Source organism: Microcebus murinus, chromosome 2 (assembly GCF_040939455.1).
Source record: "Microcebus murinus isolate Inina chromosome 2, M.murinus_Inina_mat1.0, whole genome shotgun sequence".
NCBI classification, from domain to species: domain Eukaryota; kingdom Metazoa; phylum Chordata; class Mammalia; order Primates; family Cheirogaleidae; genus Microcebus; species Microcebus murinus.
In genome coordinates, this window is record NC_134105.1 from 77,906,764 (window position 1) to 77,924,028 (window position 17,265).

The 17,265-nt window shown below is 32.6% G+C and overlaps 1 protein-coding gene across 4 annotated transcripts in view; it reads left to right on the top strand.

Moving 5' to 3' along the window:
• Positions 1 to 7,614, top strand: part of PTBP2 (polypyrimidine tract binding protein 2) — a 76,602-nt gene extending 68,988 nt beyond the window's left edge. For 2 of the 4 annotated variants that reach the window (XM_012791007.2, XM_012791010.2), the window contains exons 11-14: positions 148 to 240; positions 5,296 to 5,512; positions 5,616 to 5,693; positions 5,870 to 7,614. In XM_012791007.2, coding sequence (XP_012646461.1) covers positions 148 to 240; positions 5,296 to 5,512; positions 5,616 to 5,693; positions 5,870 to 6,002 — 521 coding nt within the window. In that variant the 3' untranslated portion in view covers positions 6,003 to 7,614. The remainder of the gene's footprint in view (positions 1 to 147; positions 241 to 5,295; positions 5,513 to 5,615; positions 5,694 to 5,869) is intronic. The other 2 variants (XM_012791009.2, XM_012791011.2) reach the window with 1 other exon arrangement.
• Positions 7,615 to 17,265: the final 9,651 nt, after the last annotated feature.

Genomic DNA, 17,265 nt, shown 5'->3' on the forward strand with positions numbered 1-17,265 from the left:
TTATTCATTTGTGAGAATGATGAGATTGAATGAGTGATCATGTTGATGTCTGAATGTTTCATTGATATGTCAGAAAGATAATCTTTAGCTGACTTGCACATAAAATTAATTCCATTTTTGGATTACCTCTCTGTGACTCCAAAAAAGGTGTTTATGGAGATGTGCAGCGTGTGAAGATTTTGTACAATAAGAAAGACAGTGCTCTAATACAGATGGCTGATGGAAACCAATCACAACTTGGTAAGACTAAACATATATGTTTGTTACCTATACATCTTCAGTTCTGATTTCAAATACGTAGTCCATAGAATCCTGATTAATGTACATTATTTTAATTCTTCTAAAGTCATTTATTGTAAGTATTTGGCTGAACTTAGTAATGGAAAGGGTCACGTGGAAGAAGTCTTTTAGAGATACCAAGTTATTACAGAATGAAAAACCTATGCGAAAGCACTGTTCTTAATCCCTTTGGGAAAGTACTAAAGATGTACTTTAGTCAAGTTATACTTAAATCATTACTTGGTAAATAATTGATGATTTTAATTAAACTTACATCTCATTTGACTTTATACACAGTCATGTCACATAAATCTGGAATATAACTGCATACAGTAGTGATTGACTATAAATATTAGTATGTTCGTAGCTTGTAATTCTGTTCATTGAGATTCAGGGATGATGGTGCCTTAAACTGATTGTATTTACATTGTTAATTTTGAAATTTGCCATTTTTGATGTAAGAACTAGTATATTTTTGTTGTTATATTCATATGAAACTCAGATGAACAACATGATATACTAGACCAACTTTGGCCTTGGGAATCAGAAAAGTTGGAATTTCAAACAGTAAGTTTAAACTTTAGTGTTCTTGGCAATGATCTTAGCTCAGACAAGGCATGAAACTATCCATCTGGTTCTCCATTTTTATAATGGTACCTATTTTAAATGAAAGATATGTAAGAGTGGTGGTATTTCATATACATTGTAAGTAACCATTTGACAGAACGTCATAGTCAACAGAACATTCTTAAATATGTCATTTTTTTCTTGTCACCATTTTAAGAAGTAAATTTTCATCTTAAAAACAGTATGCTGATATCCAGAGATTAAGTTCTGACAAAATAGTAGTTTCTTTAGAGTAAAAATAATTGTCTGCTTTCTTCAAATTATGTTTTTACCAACTGCTTATAAAATATCTCTATTTTTAATTAAATGTATAGCTGCCAGTCTCAAAAGTTAAACTTACTTAGTTCTTGTTCATAACCTTTACCTACTAAAAGATATCTATCAAAGTGTTCTAAAAATGAATAGAAATCATATTACTCTAGTGTTATGGTATTTGAGAAGTTTTTAAGTGTGTGTATGTATTCACTTTTAAGTATGTGTATATATTACTGTCATGAGTAATTAGTAGTAAGTCACACTTTGAGGCATTGTTGGTCTCACAAAAAAGAGATCTTAAGAGCTCTTTCCCCTCAAAACAAAGAAGGGAAGGAGATGAAAACAGCAAATGAAATTATGATAGAATCAAGACCTGATGCATCAATAATAATGACAAATGTAAAGGAATACATCAATTAAAATATTGTCAGATTTGATTTTTGAAAAGTTCTCTATATGCTCTTTGCAACAGACGTATGAAACTCAAGGATGTGGAAAGATTGAAAGCAAAGGGATGTAAAGAGATGTATTGGGCAGGTAGTAAGTCAAAGAAAACTCACATGACTTTGTTAATTTAAGACGAAAGGTATTGATAAAAGATTTAGTTCACCAGGAAGATACAATAGTTTTATGTATATGTATGTCTAGTGAAATAACTTCAAAAAGTATAAATCATACATGAATAAAGCTGCAGGTAGAATTGAGCAAATCCATTATAGTGGTGGCTTTCAAGCCACCTCTCTGAATTAATGTCCAACAGACCAAAAAAAAAATGAAAGATATAAAATAATACAACACAATTCTCTATTAATACATCCAACAGTTATGCTTCTAGTACATTTTTTAAAGCATATATGGAACATTTTAAAAAATTGATCATATACTAAGCCATAAAGCAAGCGTCAGTTAATTTCAAAGAGGAAGTATCATACAGACCTCATTCTCTATTGAACAATTAGAGTTAATAACAGAAAAATACATTTAAAATCTCCATGTACCTGAAATTTTAAAAATAAGTCCCAGTGTTTCATGGGTCGAAGAGGTTGTTTTAATGGGAGTTTAAAAATACTTAAAACTAGGTAATGGAAGTACTAAATATAAATTAAATATATGTGGTACAGTAAAAGAGAAGAGGTCTTTTGAAAGAATGTTTTAACTTTAGAGAAACAGCATAAACTCAAGGGAAGGAGATATTAAAGACTAGAAATTAGTGGTATAAAAGACAAACAGTTGAAAGCAAAAACAAAGCCAAAACTTTAGTTCTTTGAAAAAGGCTAGTAATAAAATAGATAAGTATCTGTAAAGATTTAAGAAATGAGAGTATGGTACAAATAATATTTTGAATTATAAAGGGGAGAACCCTTGATATAGCTCCAGTTCCACTTTATATAAATTTCTGTATCTGCCAACTTCTTGCTGTCTTTTTAATTTTCATAATTCATTAATATCTTCTTCAGAGGTGGAATATGGTAAAGCTAAAAAATTATGTTCAACCAAAAATGCTATTTCCACTGTGCAACACTGACTTTTTCCTCCTTTATTATTGTTTTGTCCATTTATGCCATATTTATTGGAATAGATTTCTCAAGTATAAGATTCTCATTGTTTTAAAAAGCGATTCATTTAAAATTAGTGATTAAGATATTTCTGCTTTATTTTGTTTAATCTTTGTGTACTTCAATTTTCGGCAAAGTTTTTTTTTTTTTTTTAACTTAAAAATTTTGATATTCTAATTGCCACTCTCTCCTCTCCTCTCCTCCTTTAAATCACTTCAGATCTTTGTGTTAGCAATCAGGTGACTTGAATCTTTCTTAATACCTGGCAACTTCCTGAGGTAGCTAGCTGTTTAATTATTTTGCTTTATTTTAATCCCATTCCTTTATTATCAGTCTCTTCTTTATACAATTACTATGCATAAGACTTTCTATTGTTATCTTATTACTACCCTTCATTATCTCAAAGCTCAGCTGTTTGTGCAGCCTTTTCATTGAGACTGCTTTCTTATGGCAACCTTAGTCTCCTTTATTCCCCAAACTCATACTTTATAATATGTTTTATCTGAGGTATAGCACTTTATCATAGAAGCTTGTTCACTTAAAACAATAGAATTATAGGACTATTTAAATGTTTTATAATTCAATGAGATTATAAAAGGATTTTATGTATTATCATTGTAGATAATTGAAAATTTGTTTTATAAATGTGAGTGTAAATTTATAAGTGTATGTGAAATGTACTGTAAGTGAGAGAAGATTCAGGCCTGAGAGATGAATTTTTTTTTTTTTTTTTTTGTTAGCCTCAGTTGAAAATAGAAAAACTGTTACAGATATATAACATTGTAGTGACACTCAGGAAGAGTAATCTTGTTTTTACAAATTAGGAAAGTTGTAAGTAAAAAGGAATTTGCTTTTTTTTTGAATGGTACCTTATACTTTCATAGCATTATCCTTTTCAGTTGTTTTACTTTTTAATTGGTTTATTTTATACATGTAAGTATGACAAGATTCATGGATTTAACAAATTCTTGGTATCTTCTGTGTGAAGATGTGTACCGTAGTGTACTAATTATATTAGAAACTCTTGGAGAGTAGATTCTATTGTCAATTTCCTGCTCTTCCATATTCTTTACTGCTCTGCTGCTAATACTTTAATGCTTTTATCCAGTTTCATATAATCATTTAGACCTTCAATTTAGCCAAAAGTGTATGACTTATTAAAAATGGTCTTTTTTAGTTGTGACTGATAAATAAAACAAAACTGTTTCTAACATCAGATCAGTTCATTTAGTTTAAAAATAACTCAACACTACCTCAAAAAATAATCATGTAATGTTCTGTGTTCATGCACTGCACTATGTGCTGGAGTAGAGACAGTAATTCCTTTCTCCGTGTACTTTATAGTCTGAAGGAGAATATTATAGATAATGACAATAAATTGTGATGATGAACTTATAAAATGGTATAGGATACATCTAGTGATATTCTGAACCTTTCCAGAGAATAAAGAAAGGGCTTCCTGGAGAATTGACTTCAAAGGATGAGTAGACTAAAAAGAAAAGGAAAGGACATAGGAAATTGTTATAGATGGAAGATCATGTAAACAAAAATAAAAATAAGAGAAACTAGCACTTAGTGTCAGGATATGTGTTTTGTATAGCTGGAGCATAAAGTGCAAGGTATACAGTACTAAGATACCATAAATTCCATGACGGCTGGGATGGTGTCTTGTCTTATTACCACTTTATTCCTAGCACTAGCACAGTGGTTGATATTGCACATCATTGATAAACATATGCTCAAAGAAGCTGGAAGTTATATACAGATTGAGTATCGCTTATCCAAAATGATATGGTCCAGAAGTGTTTCAGAGTTCACATTTTTTTCAGATTTTGGAATATTTGCATTATACCAATTGAGCATCCCAAATATGAAAATTCAAAATCGGAAATGCTCTAGTGGGCACTCAAAAAGTTTTAAATCTTAGGGAATTTTGGATTTTGAATTAGGGATATTCAACCTGTATAAGGGTCAGACTGGGAAAAGTGTAAGCCATTTTAAGGAATAATAAACTTTGTCCCTAAGGTTTTAAGCAGGTAATGGCATGATTAAATTTATAATTTGCAAAGGTCATCAAGCTGGTATGTATGGAATGGATTGAAAAAAAATATAGAGAAATATCTAATACGAAGACAAATGAGGATACTGATTCAGTTATCCAGAAAAAATACAGTAAAAAGTAGAGAAATGGAGAGAATATGAATTTGAGAGACAAGTAGGAGAAGGACTATTATAGGACATAGTAATTAGGATGTGTAGCGGAAGGAAAAAAAAAAGAGAGTTGACTACTAAGTTTCTTTCTTGGGTAGCTAAACATGATTTATTGGCAGGATTATTGAGGAAGATAGATATTCATAATCTGGGTTTTCTGTGAAAGAAGCTGGCTTTTTTACCAGAATATCTTACCTACTACAAGTGAAAATCTAATAGAAGTCTTGTCACTAATGGCTATGCTAAAGTCATGATTTATTTTCAAATCATCAGAAAATCAGATTTTAAACTATTATTTTTAAAATAAGAATTATTTTTGTTTTAAATTTCAGTATTGTTTATTAATAAGCATTCTGTCTTTTTGTAGCCATGAACCATCTTAATGGACAGAAAATGTATGGAAAAATTATTCGTGTTACTCTTTCTAAACATCAGACTGTACAACTACCTCGAGAGGGACTTGATGATCAAGGGCTAACAAAAGATTTTGGTAATTCCCCATTGCATCGTTTTAAGAAACCTGGATCCAAAAATTTTCAGAACATTTTTCCTCCTTCTGCAACCCTTCACCTGTCTAATATCCCGTAAGTATTTAAGCTGGACTTTATTAAGGATATACGTTTTATTTTAATAAAATATAAAATTTATTATTAATCTTTGCTTTTTTTTCCTATCCAATTTTCCTAGTCCTTCAGTAGCAGAAGAGGATCTACGAACACTGTTTGCTAACACTGGGGGCACTGTGAAAGCATTTAAGTTTTTTCAGTAAGCAAGCTTCCTTGTCTTTAAATTAATGACTTGATAGAAATAAATGTTTTCTTCAAGTAGTTTTTATTCTTTTTGTTTGTAGAAATTTTTGATTCTGGAATGGGCAAAATTCAAGTATTTAATGAGCCCTTCCGAGTTTTTATGAAGTATCTAATTTCATAATTTTGTTTCAGAAGAGATCACAAAATGGCTCTTCTTCAGATGGCAACAGTGGAAGAAGCTATCCAGGCCTTGATTGATCTTCATAATTATAACCTTGGTGAAAACCATCATCTGAGAGTGTCTTTCTCCAAGTCAACAATTTAAAAAGTGGGAGATGAAGATTGGGGTGAATCACATTGTTTGGTGTCATCACCTATTGACTGTTCAGAAAAGTGGGGACCAGAGTTTGATTTTATTTGTTATTTTTTTTCCTTTTTTCCCATGCTGTTATCATTCCTTGGTTATGAAATGAAATGGCATATGTAAAGGCAGAGTTATTAACTGCTGTATTTCATCTGTTCTATAGGGACGCCATTTTTGTCTGTTTAAAATTTCAGTTTAATTTTGCTTTCTTTTTTCAACTTAGTTGACATACGTGCCTTAAAAAGGAAAACTAGTGTTGCTATTGTGCATTTACTAGAAAAAAGGAATTGGTTGTCTAGGGCACATTGTTATATGGGAATTAAAATATGTTTAGGCAGGGGTGTGTAAAAAGGTTAAGTTTTTGTTTCTCCTGCTTGGAACTTATTTTGAATTATTGACTTGTCACATTATTTTCTATTTAATCAAATAAGGTACATGCTACTGAAAGAATAAAGCAGCATTTTTAGGTTTCACTACCTTAGGCTTTATTGCTTTAAAAAAACATTGGCCTTTTGTATCTCACAATTCTGGTCTAGATTCAGTTACGAATGTAGGCATTAGTTAAAATTAACAAGATGCAGAGTATTAATTTCTTAAGACAACAAAGTGATTTCTGTAAGTTTGAGCCCTATGTGGAAAGCATTGTGGAATCTTAACCTTTTTGTACACACTCTTGTGGGACGTATCATATAAATGTCAGCACTAAGTAATGTCTTGTTTGTGGCTGAATATTTTTCGTAGATGTTTTTGAAGTTGACATGACTTATGTGCATTTAAATATATATTGCCATCCTTAGTTTGTAATTAAGATTTGGAATATGGTTGTGGATTTCTGAGCATGTGCAGACTGGTCTAGCTAGTTCAGAAACTGGTGCATGTATTTTTCAAAGATAAAGAAAGTGTACTGCGGAATTTGCAGGAAGATTAATTTTGTGGCAGTTTTCTAAAACTGACAACCAGGTGGGACCAAAGTTTATGTGCCTTTAGTCTTAATTTACCTTGCATTGTAATATTCAGTTTTAATAAATCTTCAAAATATTTTGTATTTAGGAATAGATCTGACTTTAATAAAAACATGGCTCAGAATCTACAGGTCAAATTAATTTGAACAGTTCTTGTCAATCTGAATTGTTGATTCTGTTTAAATGACCAATACTTTTTGAAATTGATGTACTTAGTTTCAAGATTCATAGATTCTGTTATCTATGTAGACAGAATGGTCATGTATATTTTCTATTAGTTGAGTTTTTACATCTTTAGAAATGTAAAATTCAGTATAGTTTGAAAGCGGCACAATTAAAAATTAATTTTCTAACAAAGTTGGGAGGTTTGATGGTTGTTTAATTTCATTTTGTGTGTACTCTGCTTACCTCTGTAGCATGCTCAATAAACACTTCTGTAGCTCTGTATTCACCTTTTCTGTCTTTCTCTGCTGCCTTTTTCTCTCTCCTCTTCTTTGTTTTCACTCCACTGTGCTTCTGAATTCATGTTTATTCTCTGCCAGGGTGGGAAAGGAGTAATAATACAATTCTATGGCTTTATACCATAAATAAATCTAGATGCTGTGAAAATATACCAGCTGGTTTTTTTTAATTTAAAAGATAGTAACTGCTTTTCAAGAGGACACATATTAAACATTTCCCACCCTGTTATAATCTACTGCTTTAAAGACATAACTTTTATTGTAGCTTGTTAATTCTTTCTATCTCTTTTGTTGTTTTTTTTCCAGTAGATTTATGCACTAATAGATCTTTTGGATTTGCCATGCTCTCTTGCTGCAGTTTCATCTTTCATCTTTTGTGTCTGCTAAAGATTTCCTACTAATCTTAGAATACCTTGATAGTTAGCAAAGAATACTTGATGTTGGGAAGAAAAAGTAGCATATCATCTGCTTTTGTCTTGGGTGGAAAACATGGTATATATTCAGGCATTTAAAAATGAGGGTAATTTGCATTTAACAACTGGAAATGTTACTATTTTCACTTTTAAAACAGTTACGACTAGGGTGCTATTCAAAATATTTTGGGCCACTTTTTCTAAATAGGTATACTGGTGTCAAATATCTTTGAAGTTATATATATTCCTTAGATTGGTTCTGTTATATCTCACAATTACACAAGACTTACACATTAGGATAATAAAAAATAAATGAAGGAGCATAGGGTGTGTTTAAATGCACTACACTTAATACACTAATTTAATCACCTACAAGAAAGGAAGAGCATAATGTAAAATTTTAATTAGAGTCAACAATTTGAAATGATTTGGAAGCTAGATGATTGCCCATGTTTTTTCTTAAAATAACATGATACAGAGTCTAGCAACATCAAATATGTGTAAAGTCCATAAAAAACCAGTACTATGATTAATGAATGGTAATTGAAGAAAGCTTTTTCAAGTGGGTTTTTCTCAGTAATGGGTGGTGGTCATAATACTTGAAAGTAGGTTCTCTCCCCTTTTCAGGTAGTTCCTTGTGGGTGAGATTGGCTTGCAAGGAGAAATAAAGTTCTGAGCTGCATGTGGGAACTGCAGTTCTCCAGTCGCTAAGCTGGTGAGAGTTTCCAGTATCTCCCAATGGGAAGTAACCAGAAATTAAATTCTTCCTGTCTGAGGACTACAGCAGATTTTACAGTCTCTTACAGTATACTCCAATACAGCCTTCCTTCCAAAGCACCAAGTCAGTGAGAATGGGGATTTTGACATTTTAGATTATTTTAAATTCCATACATTAAATAAACCTACGTCTTTGGCATATAGTGAATTGCTTATTAAATGTTAGATAAAAATAATACTAGCTCTGTCATTATTGCTACTCTATCCCTCAGAATCTTATCTCTTACAATGAACTAGCTAACAGTGAAATATTCTTAAGACTTAGCTGCTTTGTTAGTAGAGCCCTTACCTTGAGTATTTAGAGAGAAGTAACTTAATTTTTTTTCTGTAACTGAGAGAGAGAAAAACTGATTTTTTGACATTAAATAAGATTTATTTTGGATGTGAGTTTCAAAGTATCTACTTAAGGGATAGATTCATATGGTTCATATTTAATGTTAGAAACCTATTTTAGCATTTGAAAGCAAATAAGAAAATCCTTGCTTAACCAGAAAAAGTAATGATTAGTTATATGGGAACACATTTTAGGCACATTTGAGGCAAACACTAACTCATTTGAGGCATTTTAGCTTCAAAATTTAAGCTTAGTATAGTCAAATTAATTGAAATAATTTACTTAATGTGTTCATGTATTTCTATTTGGATCACCATATATTTACTAGGGAAAGGACAAATCCCTTTTCTGAGTCTCATTATCCTTATTTGCAAAAAATTCTCTTCTGCTCACCTCACAGGGTTATTGTGAAGCTGTAAGTGAAGGAATGCTATGCAGTTTTTAAACTGATACTTCAATAAAAGATTACAATGCCAGAGTTCCCAGACTGTTAGATTTGCCCATAGTAAACTTAGTTATTCAAACTAAATAACTATCCTAATGTCTCTTTTACCACAAAGAAATATTTATGTTTTGAAATGCATTTAAATGTTAGTCTGGTAAAGCAAAAAGATGTAAAATGCAGTTATATATTGCATCCCAAAACCAAATGAAAAGAGACTGTGGATTTAGTCTTATATTTTCAGTTTAAAATATTTGATAGCCCAATAATAAAGCTTACTTATTTAGTTATACAACTTTAATTATAGAGTCCACTAAAGAGTGAGATTTCATACGTATAACCCTTTAAAAGTTGCTGTGAAACTTGGAAGTAATTCTAACACTGAAGGACTTCCAAAGCTAGGAAAGACATATTCTGAGTAACACAGGACTTCAAACAGGATTTTCTGGCTGCCTTAGTATATTAAAATGGAGCATAAATCTGAAAACATTCTTTTCATTCAGAAGATGGTACAGAATTTTTAAGTGAAATTAAATACACATAGATTTCTATTTTAGCCAAATAGTGGTTTCTAGACATCTGATGGTAAGAATTAAATAGAAAATGTAAAGCCACGATATTAGAATATATTTACTAATTATTAAAAAATCTTGATTTTATACTTATTCTTTGTTATTTTGAATATATTCTTAATTATCTTTTTTAGTTCCAGATTTTGCAAATAAAAGTATAAATTTTGATGTTGAGTATCATACACTAAAAACAAAATACAGTGTTCAAATATGCAGAAACATGTAAAAAACCACAACGAACGCCTGTGTGCTTACCACTCAACTGTATCACCATCTAACAGTTTCCATATTTTAAATGTAGTTTTTATGTATGACTTGAAAGAAAGGAAACATTACAGATTGAACTGAAACCCCATGTGTACCTCTTCTTGATCTTAGTCACTACTTCATTGTTTCCCCAGAAGTTATCATTACCTTGAATTTAGTGTTTTATTATTTAGCGGTTGCTTTTCAAGGGGAAATTGTCTTATATTCTATAGCCTAAATTTCTTTTTCTGCCTAGTTAAAAAAATACTGCAAATATTCTAATACTCAAGATATTTAAAAAGTATAATTTTTTTTGTCCAGCACACTTCATAATTTTTTAACATTAAAATGTTTGAACATTGATACTCCCCTTATCAAACCTCATGATATTTAACCAGTTTTTTTTTTTTTTTTTTTTTTTGAGACAGAGTCTCACTTTGTTGTCCAGGCTAGAGTGAGTGCCGTGGCGTCAGCCTAGCTCACAGCAACCTCAAACTCCTGGGCTTGAGTGATCCTTCTGCCTCAGCCTCCCGAGTAGCTGGGACTACAGGCATGCGCCACCATGCCCGGCTAATTTTTTTATATATATATATCAGTTGGCCAATTAATTTCTTTTCTATTTATAGTAGAGACGGGGTCTCGCTCTTGCTCAGGCTGGTTCCGAACTCCTGACCTTGAGCAATCCGCCCGCCTCGGCCTCCCAAGAGCTAGGGCTACAGGCGTGAGCCACAGCGCCCGGCCGATTTAACCAGTTTTTAAAGGAAGTTTTAAAATCCTGTTCAATAAATACTGAGTTGTTTGGGTCTGAAGTTTCTCTTAAATATTTAAAAAGTAAACAAGGTGCTGTTGGTATTTTAAAAGCTTAGATTATGTGTAATATCTTTAAATACAAACATGCCCTTTTCTAGCTTCACAAAGCCACCTTTCTTGCAACTTTTTTAGTCCTCTCCTTCCTTTCTCCCTTGCTCCCATTTCAGTGGACAGAAAGAGTATTTGACATCTCTGTTTTCATTCAGTTGATGTTAATGGTGGTGTGTAGAGTTTTGAGTCAAGGAATTTTAACTTTTTATTATGAGATTTCAAACATATAAAAAAGAATATAATAAACCCCTATCACTCAGCTTCAGTTACTAACTTACACCTTTGTTTCCTCAACCCACTTCTCGACTCCTGTATTAATGCAAATCCCAGACATTTCGTCATGAAACTTTGTGACATGTTTTCGTTATGATATTTTATTCCTGGTCATAGTTAATATTCTCTAGTAATATCTGGACTAGCCTAGCTTGTCAATATCACATTTCTTAAAATCCTAGAACCTTGCTACTCAAAATGCAGTTATCAGATCAGTGGTAAGTAATATCACCTGGGAGCTTATTAATATAAATTCAGAATATCTGGCCCTATAACTGACCTGCTGACTCTACGTTTTTACAAGATTGGCAGGTGATCCAGTTTGACCTACAGGTTTGAGAAGCACGCTAGTAGAACATGTTTTCTCAGTTCTCTGAAAATCAGCTTCAAAGTGTTTTTCCCCCAAGTGTGAAAATTGTATTTCATTGGTAATTTTAAGTTATTCAGAGATATTTTTAGTAACACTAAGGAATAATTGTAGAACTGCAAAAGACTCCAGATATCTAGTTGTAACCTTTTTTTTTGTTTGTTTTAGAGGTAAACACTTCTAGAGAGGGCAAATAGTTCAGCAACATATATAGAGTAATTTATCTGTAATTAGAATACAAGTCCCTGGGTTTCCAGTCCAGCCTTCCAGTGTATTATAGTGATTAAAGGAAATGGAGGCCCACTGTTATTCGTAAGTTGAAACTGTTATGTACAAGTTGATAGCCAATAATAGAAATCAATATGGGTTTTTATTTAGTACTAAATGTCAGATTTAGCCTGACAGAAGAAATTTCTGTGTAAATTGATTTTTTTAAATGGCTGCAAATTAACATTCTTAAGCCCTGACTCATTTATTATATCATGCAGTATAATAATACCCTTGGGTAGTAAATAGACAGCTTTTCTATACACTTAATGCTTCTTCAGTCTGTTTCCCCCCTCCAACTGGATAGCACAGTCTTCTAGTTGAAATGCTTCAACCTTACTGAAGGATGACTCTGATGTTTTCTCTCAGAGCTATAGCTATACTATAAAAATATATTTAGCTTTGCAATAGTATGCCTTCAGGGACTATTTCCCATAACTTTAGCAGTTTCTTAATATTATTATGGCTAGCAACTTTCTCTATTGTCATGTCTTGCCTAAGTATTTCCTGCTTGCCACCCCCATTTCTATCTCTAAACCTTGTTGCTGCTTTAGCTGTCCACTTATGCTGTTTATTTCTCCATTTTTCTTCCATCATTCCTCTCTTCTCTTCTTTGCAATTAAGTTTTTTGCTCCTGTGACTCATTTTTTATAGCCATAACCAACCAATTAGATGATTTTATTTCTGGTTAATGAATTGAAAAACGATAGTGCATTGTATGTAATATTCAGATGTTTTGCTATTAGTATTTTTGTCTGGTTTAGCTTAAACCCTCCCCATCCCCCACCTTTTTTTTTTCCCTTTTAACCTCTGGGGTTGTAACATTTCCAGATGGTTGAAATCACTGTAAGTCTCTAGAAACTTGAAGCATTCATGTATTTATCACTAGTGTATTCAACTCTAATCGAAGGGTGAGTTGGTCAAAGAATTGTGTGGCTAAAGAGCTCCTTTAAGACCTGTAGAATTCTAAAACGTGATTCCAATTCATACAGTCATGATTCCTAGAAATTAGCTGCAGAAAGCATAATAACATCGCTGTAGTTGTTTTTTCCCTAAGTTGGGAATTTTATGGTGTAAAATGTATGATATACTTAATTATAAATTCATTTTTACTCTGGAAAAAGCATAGACATTGACATAAGACTAAATTTGTATTCAAATCCTATTCTACCTAGTAGCTATGAGACCTTTAAAAGCCATAATTTTCTGATCTGTGAAATGGAGATATCCATTTCATATGTTCACTTGGGAAGATTATGTGAAATACATTTCCATTCCATTGGTAGCTTTCCTTGCCCTCTGCTTGAGGGGGGAAATTTTTTGCATTACATTTTCAGAATTTTTCCTAGAAACTAATTCTGACCTCTTAAGTATTCAAAAGACATTTATTGGACACTTGCTACGTGCATTGTAGGGAATACAATGTTAAATAGAACCCCACAGTACAGTCAGTTCTATAACACTTTGAAAATACAGATTTGTTCCAGCATATTTAATATATTAGGGAATAATTTAAGCATAACGTGAATTTCATGTTTGTTTACTTGTGATTTAATCATGAGAAAAACTAGATGAGAGCAAAATCGGCACCCCACTGAGCTGGGCCATGTAAAAATATACAGAATGCACATCTGCACACACCTCAGATGTCTATTGTCTCCCTCAGTTCCCCACATGTGAAGAGCCATACTCATCCACATCTGTCGTTAACAGCTTTCCATCCGATTTCAGATAACACTCTTTCCAACACTTCACAGTAACTCACAAGTTGCAACCCTACCAACACCCTCTTCCTCAAGAAAACTTGATCTTTTTTAAAGACTAAATGTTTTATAGTAGTACTCCTATATTTCTTAACCATTTAACATATGTAAAACTGTGCTGCCAGGTATTTTTAAGTTTTTGGGTTTTTTTTTTTTTTTGGTATCACTGATGAAGATTTTAATGTTGTGCCCCTACTCTTAACCATTTTTCCCAGAAGTCTTATGGTCTTCATTGTGCAATTTTGTATACTGTGGCAATTTTTGGAAATGTTTATGTTGTTACAGTAGAATTGACTTTCTACTTTTCAAGGAGCTTTAGTCTGATTCACATTATGACAGTGTAGCAAAATGATGCAGCATTGGACATCAGGAAATAGGCTTGCTATATCACCATTTAATAATCATGGTAGCTTCAACAAGGTACTTTAGTTATCTGAGCCCATTTGCTCATCTTGTAAAACAGAGCTGATGATGATCTATGTCCATTCTTTCTTACTGGGTTATTGTTAGCTCCAAACAAGATATTTTATGTAAACAGATTATAAAATGTCAAATGTTGTAGAAATACAGGGTTGGGTCTATAGTGGTATAAAAATCACCTTTTAGACAAATTTTAAGGTGAAATTATTATAAAACATTTTTCCAAGCAAATGGAGATATTTTTTGACCTGAAATACTGTGCTTTTTTTTCTCTGTACATCACAGGGAATAAGTGTGTATACATAGATTGTGATTAATTTATTACTTTGACTTTGCAATTTTATTTTCTAAAGTAACTGAATTTAATTATTTGTATCTATTTATAAAATTACTGCAAGAGTGCACCAGAAGAGGTCCATTTCAGTTTTAAAGATTGTATGTCAGTGTAAAGCATCCAGTATAATGCTTTCAAATGAAGTAGCCCCTAAAAATACAGATTTTTTTTACCAGCTAGCAACAGAAGTCGTGACTTTGAAACTAGATTTTAGTCTTTATTTGCTAACATCTACTTTTAACCTCTTTAGAATCTTTCATTCAACAAATATTCATTACCCCCTAACTATGTGCCAGCTTAGATATTATGGATAAAACAGCAATTCAAACAAGATTTTATTCTATGATGGAGCTTTCAGTATGGTGTGAGATAAGTAAACAAAGAATTACATGTTTTGATACATTTTATGGAGAAACTACTGGGTTCTCCGCATGCTCAACCATTAGCAGTTAGGAAAGGATTCTTGGAGGTAGTTACATTTAAGAGTTACCTGGTATAGAGGGAGGGGTAAAAGGGGTGCAAGTGTTAGAATAGTTTATTTAAAAATAAAATAAAGACCAGAATCAAGGATATAGCACCCAGGAGAAACTAAAAGTTCGGCATGGCTAGGTCATATATTATGACAAGAAACAAATTAGTATGTTTGGATAGAAAGAGGTCAGATCTTTCACATTATGGGCCAGGCTAAGGTGTTTGGATTCCATTTTAAAACCAGTGGATGTCTATCCAAACTAAGGTTTTTAAACACAATTATTGGTAAAATAGATTTAAGAGAAGGGACAGGGTTGGGTTGACTTGAAAAGACTGGTGAATTTATCATGTTCATTAAAGTATCCCTTTTGAATTGGTTTAGGTTTCTGTTTTCTAATACTAAAAAAAACCCCACACAAATAAATTTAAACCTTTCTATCTAAAAAACTGCAAACAAAATTTGATACTAAATTCTTTTTAAAAATACAAAATTAAGCCGGGCGTGGTGGCTCACGCCTGTAATCCTAGCTCTCTGGGAGGCCGAGGCGGGCGGATTGCTCGAGGTCAGGAGTTCGAAACCAGCCTGAGCAAGAGCGAGACCCCGTCTCTACTATAAATAGAAAGAAATTAATTGGCCAACTAATATATATACAAAAAATTAGCCGGGCATGGTGGCGAATGCCTGTAGTCCCAGCTACTTGGGAGGCTGAGGCAGGAGGACTGCTTGAGCCAGGAGTTTGAGGTTGCTGTGAGCTAGGCTGACGCCACGGCACTCACTCTAGCCTGGGCAACAAAGCGAGACTCTGTCTCAAAAAAAAAAAAAAAAAAAAAAAAAATACAAAATTAAGACTTCCAAAAGAATCTTGTTGAAAGGAAGACCCTTACTCAGTAAGGCTGCATTTTCCTCTGATAGTTAATACCCTTTGACCATGCTCCTCTTAACTGTGACAAGGATTAGACAAAGCCATGAAACAAGCATACATGGTTTTGTGTTGTCTTCTTATGGTAATTTAAAACATTTTCCCATTAAAACATCTTAAGAAGAATGCAAACAAAGCTTTTAAGTTATAAGATTTAAAATGAAATTTTTTTTTTTTTTTTTTTTTTTTTTTTTTTTTTTTTTTTTTTTTGAGACAGAGTCTCACTTTTGTTGCCCAGGCTAGAGTGAGTGCCGTGGCGTCAGCCTAACTCACAGCAACCTCAAACTCCTGGGCTCAAGCGATCCTCCTGCCTCAGCCTCCCGAGTAGCTGGGACTACAGGCATGTACCACCATGCCCGGCTAATTTTTTGTATATATACTTTTAGTTGGTCAATTAATTTCTTTCTATTTTTAGTAGAGACGGGGTCTCGCTCAGGCTGGTTTCGAACTCCCAACCTCGAGCAATCCGCCCGCCTCGGCCTCCCAGAGTGCTAGGATTACAGGCGTGAGCCACCGCGCCCGGCCTAAAATGAAATTTCAAAGCCATTTCAGCTACTGTCCTTTTAGGGCCACTTTAAGCTATGCTTCAAGGCTCACTGGGAATACTAGTTTACTCTCATGCTGTTCCTGCTGCTTAGAATCACAAAGTAATATAAAAATTTTAAAACTGAAATGTCAATGATTTTTTTGAGTCAAAAGAATGTAGATGATCAAAAAACCCTTTATAAAAATGTTTTACCATTTAAGAAAATTGAATCCTCACAGTAGATTAAATATTATTTGTACAAGTACCTGTTAACCATCATCTGTTATAACAGTTAAGTCAAGTAGAATTGTACTTGGATTTATGACCACACAAAAAAACAGTTTAATGATTGAAAATTCAACATACTTTTCTACCTGTGCCTCTCCACTTGCTGTCTACCTCATCTTATCATTGTGTATATAAAAGTCATATATAATTGAGTTTAATGAAAATTAATTGAAATCAAGTGGACAAAGTGTTTATGGGAATATCAAGCTTTACAATAGATAAACAAGTTTTCCAAAAATATTTATGTTAGCATTTGCTTTTTTCTGATGGCTGAATCACTACACTTAACCTAGAAATCCAGGTTACCAATATCATATTCTCTCTTAAGTATTTTTCTCTTTCTGTGTCTTTTTATTAATCATTCATAACAGGGATGATGTATGGAGTTGATATCTAGGTCAAATCCTAATTTAGAAACTCCAAAAGACTCAAATTTTGACACACACCTTAAATGAATTGTTATTGAGTAGATGTAATTTAGTTGTAATTAGTTTAATAGTGTTTGACCTATCCAAGCAAATCAAAGA